General features: G+C 46.8%; 1 protein-coding gene across 1 annotated transcript in view; it reads right to left on the reverse strand.

The window, feature by feature from the left end:
- Window positions 1–7,292, reverse strand: part of atp2b3a (ATPase plasma membrane Ca2+ transporting 3a) — a gene marked incomplete at both ends in the record, with an annotated part of 173,604 nt that extends 166,312 nt beyond the window's left edge. Inside the window, one exon of the mRNA XM_084333459.1 lies at window positions 7,067–7,292. Within this exon, the coding sequence (XP_084189585.1) occupies window positions 7,067–7,292 (226 nt within the window). The remainder of the gene's footprint in view (window positions 1–7,066) is intronic.
- Between the last annotated feature and the right edge of the window lie 389 nt (window positions 7,293–7,681).

The following is a 7,681-nucleotide window of genomic DNA, read 5'->3' on the forward strand; positions in this document are numbered from 1 at the left end:
GTTCCAAATTACTAGAATTCTCAAATTCAAAAACAGTCATATGATCAACTGTTCTAGTGTTGAAATACAAAGTTCCCTAAAATGGAAATACTCAAGTAATGGTTATCAGAATGTAATTTCAGGAGGACTTTAAAGAGATACAGGGATTGTCCTCCTACTTAGTTAGGCCTGTCTGATTGGTCACAAAGTAGTCCTTTTAGTCTGTGCTATAAGCAGCCATATTTTGGTTTTGAGATACAAGAAGTATAGTTGTTGTTGTTGCAGTGCCAGTAAATGGAAGGCATTGATTTCTTAGAGACTAAGCTTCAAGCCTTCATTCAATAATTGTATGCTTCCAATCTGAAGAAGCAAAACTACTTTTGGAAGGACTGAAAGGAACCCAGGCTTTCTTAAAGGGGAATTACGTCCACTTTAATAATTCATACATGTTATTCCTGAAACAGTCCAAAAATTATTAGCGAATACAGGATGAACAACTCTTTCCCAAGTCTATAAATTAGAGTACTAAAAGTAAAAATGTGTACATCAGGTATAAAGTCTGAAACTGCTCCATAGACAATGAATTTGGTAAGACAGAGTAAGACAGGTAAATACACAGGTCATAACATGTTTACAGGAAAGTTTGGAGTTGTATTTGGAGTGTATTTCGGGACTGTTGGGAACTAGGCTACACTGGCACACCTACTTCCAGTGAATGACGCTAAGCTAGGCTAACGGGACGGCTGTTCCCTAAGCCTACAGAGAAGAAAAGGGTATGTATCTGCTCCAGGGTAGATGGCAAATTAGCTAATTTGATTTCCCAAAAAGATGGTGTTCCTTTAACCATAACCATTAAGCGAATGTTAAAACTAACCTTAACTCTAACTATATATATATATATATATAAATTATGTACCTTTTTCCTGTGGTCAATTACTACTTTATTTACACATTTTAAGCAAAATTGGGCTGGGTTGAAAGAGGCGGCGATATATAATAACTTCTATTGTGAGGGAAGATTCCCTCTTTATTGGCACAGCCTGATAACTTTCTCCCCGCACCCAGAGCCAGCCTCCTCCCTGCATGGTAGTCAACCTCCGCCACAGCCTCCGGTGAGGAGCCGATGCAGTTGGGTCGGGCCAGCCTCATTGCAGCAGAGAGGGAGCGCAGGAGAACGCAGGACTTATGCCTCTACTGTGGGGTGAAGGGGCACCTCCGTGACACATGCCCCTCTCGACTCCTGCAGCCAGTGCCACCTTCACAGACCTGAAGAGACGCTTCACCTCCGTGCTGGTCCTTGTCAACCCTGACCCCTCGAGACCCTTCATCGTGGAGGTAGATGCCTCAGACACTGGCATCGGGGGCATACTCTCTCAGCTGTCTGCAGACTAGAAGATGCACCCCTGCCTGCGCCTTCTACTCCCGTCGATACACCCCCGCCGAGGACAACTACTAACCGAGAGCTGCTGGCTGTCATAGAGGCGTTCCAGGAGTGGCGACACTGGCTGGAGGCCGCCAAGCACCCCGTCACCGTTTGGTCGTATCACAAGAATCTGACGTACATCAGATCAGCCAGCCGATTGACCTCCCATCAGGCACGCTGGGCACTCTTCGTGGGGCGGTTTGATTGCACCATCACCTTTTGCCCAGGATCACAGAACGCCAAGGCCAACTCACTGTGTAGACTTCATGCTGCGTGGGAGGATCCGACCACTCCGGTCTCCATGAATGTCGAGGCAGTGGTCCGGAGAGCCCAACGCACCCAGCCTGATCCCCGGACTGGTCTACCGGGTCGCCTATTCGTCCAAGATGCCGCCAGGACCGAGGTGATGCAGTGGGGCCATGCTGGCCAGTTCGCCTGCCATCCTGGGGCTCAATGGACTCTGTCTTTTGTACGCCAGCGGTTCTGGTGGCCTACCATGGCCGCGGGTGTCAGGGACTTTATCTCTGCTTGTCCCACCTGTGCTCGGAACAAGGTGGCCCACTGTCCACCATCAGGCCTGCTGCAGCCCCTTCGCGTGCCCAGTCATCCGTGGTCCCACCACGATTGGCCTACCCCCTTCCCTGGGCATCACTGTCACCCTTACCATTGTGGACCGGTTTTCAAAGTCTGTATGGTTGGTAGCCCTGGCAATGCTCCCGACCACCGCAGAGACAGTAGAGCTACTCACCACCCACGTCTTCCGAATCTACGGGCTCCCCCAGGATGTGGTTTCTGACCGTGGCCCCCAGTTCACGTCCAAGGTTTGGCAAGCCTTTTGCGCTGGGATTGGGGCCATGGTCAGCCTCTCCTCCGGTTACATCCCCCAGTCCAACAGCCAGCCAGAGAGGGCTAACCAAAGCCTGGAGGCGGCACTCCATTGTATGTCCTCCCTCCATCCATCCTCCTGGAGCAAGGACCTACCCTGGGTCGAGTACTCCCTAAACGCCATGGTCAATGACTCCACCGTCCAGTCACTTTTTGAGTGCTCCCTGGGGTACCAGCCACCCCTGCTTCCTATCCAGGAGGCCGACGCTTCTGTGCCATTGGTCCAGGCCCACCTACACTGCTGTTGTCGGGTCTGGATCTCCATGCACTCTGCACTACTCTGTGCCACTGCACGGACCACCCGGAGTGCCAACCGTCACCGGTCTCCAGCCACTGAGTACCAGGTTGGTCAACAGGTCTGGTTGTCTACTGCAGTGCTAACCATCGCCTAAATGTCTCCTCCAAAATGTCGTCCTGGTACATCGGCCCCTATGCCAATGACCGGGTCATCAACCCCACCGCCATCCGGCTGGTCCTCCCTCACTCCCTCCGACGCATCCACCCGGTGTTCCATGTCTCTCGGGTGAAGCCCTATACGTCACCAGTGACCTGGTTCCGCCTGCTCCTGCATTGCCCCCTGCCCAACTGGTGGATGGTCACCCTCAGTGGTGAGGAGACTCTTGAGGGTTTGTTGCCAGGGCCGGGGATTCCAGTACCTGGTGGACTGGGAGGGGTATGGACCGGAGGAACGGAGCTGGATCCCCCGGTCCCAGATCATGTCTCCTGTCCTCCTCCGAGACTTCTACCGAGCTCACCTGGACGCCCCGGGGTCGGTCGGCAGGAGGCTCCCGCTCGGGGGGGGGGGGGGGGGGTCATGTTACAGCTTCACCTCCACAACCCTCCATACCTGTCTCACACACCCACTGCACTTCAGCTCAACCCTCCATACCTGTCTTACACACACCCTGCACTTCAGCTTGCACACTACTTGCGCATAATAGGCACAGGTGAAATGAGTTACGCTGATGGATGGAGATTGCACACCTGCTCCCATTCTACCGCTCTGCCTACAAGAAGCATGGTTCTCCATTCATTCAGAGTCAGATATTCCCTAAGAATGGCCTGGTAAGTATCCTCTACCCTTTCTCACATTATGCTGTTTATCAGATGTGTGTTCGTGTTCGTATCTCTTTCGTGATTTTTGACATTGTATTTTCCGCTGGAATACTCTGAATTTTGTGACATGATATGATTACCAACTGTTCCTTATGGATTACTTTATGGATTTACTAGCCCTGTTTCTTACTTAGTTAGCCACTAACCAATGCAAAGTCAATGGGGTCAAGCTCCTGCTGTACAAGCTGACTGAGGCTCACTGAAATGTATTCCACAGTGTTCCACAATCAATCAATCAATCAATCAATCATTGCATTTATTTATGCTTTTCTAGACACTCAACGTGAAGATTCCCTCCTCCATCACCAATGTGTAGCACCCAACCGTGACCTACTGTATGTGGGCTCAATGGCTGCCATACACTGGCACCAGGCCCACAACACATAATGGCTGAAAGGCTCAGGAGACAAGAATTGATATCAGACAATTAAGGAGATTGATTGATTGATTGAAAAGTTTATTAACAGATTGCAGAATGGGTACAGTACAGTACAGCTCAATACATACAATTGTTAAGGGGATGCAGACCAGAGAAAGACTTTCGTCTTGTTTACATCAGGGTCCCCCATTTTCAATTCATCATAACATATATGACATACATGACATACAGATAGACAGTACTGCTACATCTATACATTTCTGACATATCAGATTTGCAAATACAGTACTGTTTGTGATACAAAAGTGTCCAGAAAAAGAGTGTATATACTTTTGGCGTAGAAACTGTACATTGGAGGAGGTTGGGTGGGTGGGGTGGGGTTGGGTGGGTTGGGTGAAGGCTGTACATTGGAGGTGGGGGGGGGGGGGGTTGGGTAGGGGACACACACACATTTTACACTGTACATTGGAATACTGACAAAGCCTTACTTGGTCATTTACTGTACAACTAGCTTAGGACATTTGTAGGGGCCAGTTTCGAATTGCAGTCTCACGTAGGTGTTTTTTGAGAGTGTTTTTGAAAGTGGGTAGTGATTCACATTCCTTTACAGCTTTAGGTAGGAGAGGGATGCTTAGGCCTTGATGTCAGAGACCTGATTGGGAATTTGGCCAGGAATCTCAGGGAACCTCCAACTCATTGCAATAAACGCTCTGGGTTCTTTAAAGGACCACTTCGCAGATTTTTCAACCTTATCTCTATCTATCCAAATGTGGGATATAGTGTGAGAATTGCCTGCAGTTGTTGCAGATGTTCTCTGTGTCTCTGGTGGCGCAGCTGCAAAATCTGTATTTATTCCGGGCACCAAGTGTGTAATTTGACAAAGAACTACAGACTGGTTCAACTTTGGATTTATTTTTATCAGCGCCATGAGACTGTGGGTATAAGCTACCATTGGCCGACTATTTCAGTAAGAATTCTCCTCCCCTTCTGATATCTGTTTTTTAAAGGGCATCGTCGCTGTATCCTGGTACATGTAGGCACTGCTAACACGGTTTCGTGAGCAGGAGAACTCGTGTTTCTCGGTCAATATAGCATGTACTGAGGAATGTATTGCTTCAGAGGACTGTACTTGTACGATGTCCCTATCACCATAACCTTGTTACTGCCAAGTCCAGAGGACAGAATGCTCCCTGCTGGACAACAACACCACTTTCCATCAATGGCCTCACTGGCAATTTTTTATTTTCCAATCATGAACCCGGATCCTTACCCATTGAAGGATTTGGGTAGAGTTTTCTTAGAAGATGAAACCATTAATATGATAGGTCTAAGTTCACTTGGACCTTAAAGGCCAACTTGCAGGTTGTATTTTTGTTCAATAAACAATGTGACTAGGCCAACGTTGACTTTCATGAAGAGGGGGAAATTTTTTTTCGAAATTGACCCAGTTTTAGCGTTTTTATCAAACATTTTGTCGACCAAACCACAACCTCCACGCACATGCATATTTCAATCCATGGTTCATAACGTGCGTGTGTCATCTTAATGATGACGTCACATCAGGTGCAGGCCGGGCAGCAAGGGGCTCTGAGAGTCACAGGCAGGTAGTGGCAGGAAGCAGAGAGCCTTGCTACTACTAGCCGAGGAGCTAGTATCTGTTTCACCTAACACTATTGCTCCGTGATCATAGCCATTCATCTCTAAAGCGAACCACTATTTGTAAAAGCCACAACCACGTTACCATATTTGTAATAATGTAAATCATTGTGTCGTTGTACATATTGTGTATATAACGTTAGTAGCTAAGTTAGCTAGCTTGGTAGCCAGCATTCTCGAAAATCCTAACATCACCCGATCTAAAATCGTTCTCTCCTCTTTGTATACCTTTGTCCTCACAAGTATTCTGCCAGGGAACTTATGGACACGACAATAGTAGTAGTTATAAGGTGTTTGAGCTTGTAACGTTAACGTTAGTTAGCTAATAGCTATCGTGGTAGCCCGTTTCGTGACTGTGATGCACCGTGGGGCTAGGGGGCTACTATCGTATCAACATGCCGTGACGTGTAGCTTGCTAGCTGGCATGATGTGTGTGCAGTGCTTTGCCCCACAGGTCTGAGAAGAGGACCTGCACATTTTACTCGTTCCCAAAACTCTTTTACATGCCCAGAATTAAAATGGTTCACGACAGTAGACATAGCGGGGTAACGTTAGCCAGAGCCATATAGCCAGTAGTACTATGACCCGGACGGGCATAAGGCATAAGTTGCCTGAAGTGACGTCACGGCCCTGCTAGCGTCTGATAAGCTTTTTCATTTGCTCCATGCATGTTATTCGTGCGTGGACCTTTATAACCCTTTCTGAGTGGCATTTCCGGCATCAAATGGAAATAAATAAATAATGAAATTAGATACCAATGATGTAAACTACCCATAATATAAGAGTAGGGTTTAACCTGCAAGTTGGCCTTTAAGCAGAGAAAGTGTTAGGATGAAAGAACAGTTTCTTCTTACTTCTGACCTGTATATCACGCTAAGTGTCAACATTCTCTACTGAATCACACCATGTGTCAACAATTTCCCTCGCAGAGGGAATGAATCTAGGAGGCCAGAGGTTGTGTCAAACTTTAGGCACCAGAGCTGATGAATGTGTCGACAGCTGTGAAACCTTGAAGGGTGCTATGAAAGGGTGGCAGAGAAGAGAATCTTTGGTTTTCCGGTAGGGTCGCTCACACAAAGAGAGGACCGGAGAGGTACCTGATGATCTATATGTAACCATTTTTCGGTTTATGCCAATAAACCTGCTATGTTATGAAGAGACTACCGGAGCCTGTGTGTTGTATATATTATATCTCAAGGGGAGCTTTCATTTGAGTGACATTTCAACAAACCAACACAATACAGAGCCTATCCTGAAGGAATACAGAATCAGTAACATTAATTGAAAGTCAATGAAATCTAACACCATCATTCTGCCGGATGAATAATACATTTCAATGAGCAAATTCAACCTAACCCCACAATATTTGCCTACAATTTGCTAATTTGACCTATTTCTGCAATACTTCCACATCAAAATGGTCAGGCTGCTCACAACTTTCTGACCTACATACTGTATGATTGTTGATATGATGTAATTCTAAAAATACAAAAAATCGCTAACTTTTTCATGGACAATTTCCGGAAATGAAACAGAAAATGCATTTCAGTATTTAAGAAAATCCACCCGCAAAATCAAGCATTTTCAGCAACAATCCCCCAAAGAATTATTTAAAGGGAAATTCTCACCATCAGTCGGGGAGGTTTTCAGTCTCTGGCAGAGGCTCTCTGTGTTCCCGTATATCTCCTCGATCTTCTGCAGTGCCTCTGGGCCCCTCAGTTCCATTAGATCCCTGAGCTCCTCCAGGGTGGCCCCAAAGTCCCCCGCGTGGTTGGCCTCCATGCCTCCCCCTGTGCTGCCTCGCTGAGACTTCTTGGGGTGGAACTCTACCGAGCTGTTGGCTAAGTCTCCCATGGCTGCCGAGGGGCAGTGTTGTGCTTATGCAGGCTATAGGCTCTTCGAAACAGAATAGATGAGGTCCTCTGGGTCCAGTGTTGGAGTTGAGTAGAATGTGTATGTATGTGTGTTGATGGTTTGTATTCGCACTAATGTTCCCGGATACCTCTCCCTTTTATCCCCCTTCCCGGATTCTCCATATCAACTATATTGATATATTCATATGTATTCATGAATACCTCCCTTCTTTTTTTTCTTCTTTTTTCTGGATATTGTCAAATATATGTGGTAGTGGCTATCATTGGAATATCTGATTCAATTTTTGGAAACATATCTCAAAATGAAATGTTTTCCCACAAATACTTTTTGAGAGGCGAATTACATTTCAGATTTTGAGACGTTTGTAA

Source organism: Notolepis coatsorum (genome assembly GCF_963971535.1).
Source record: "Notolepis coatsorum genome assembly, chromosome: 17".
NCBI lineage: Eukaryota > Metazoa > Chordata > Actinopteri > Aulopiformes > Paralepididae > Notolepis > Notolepis coatsorum.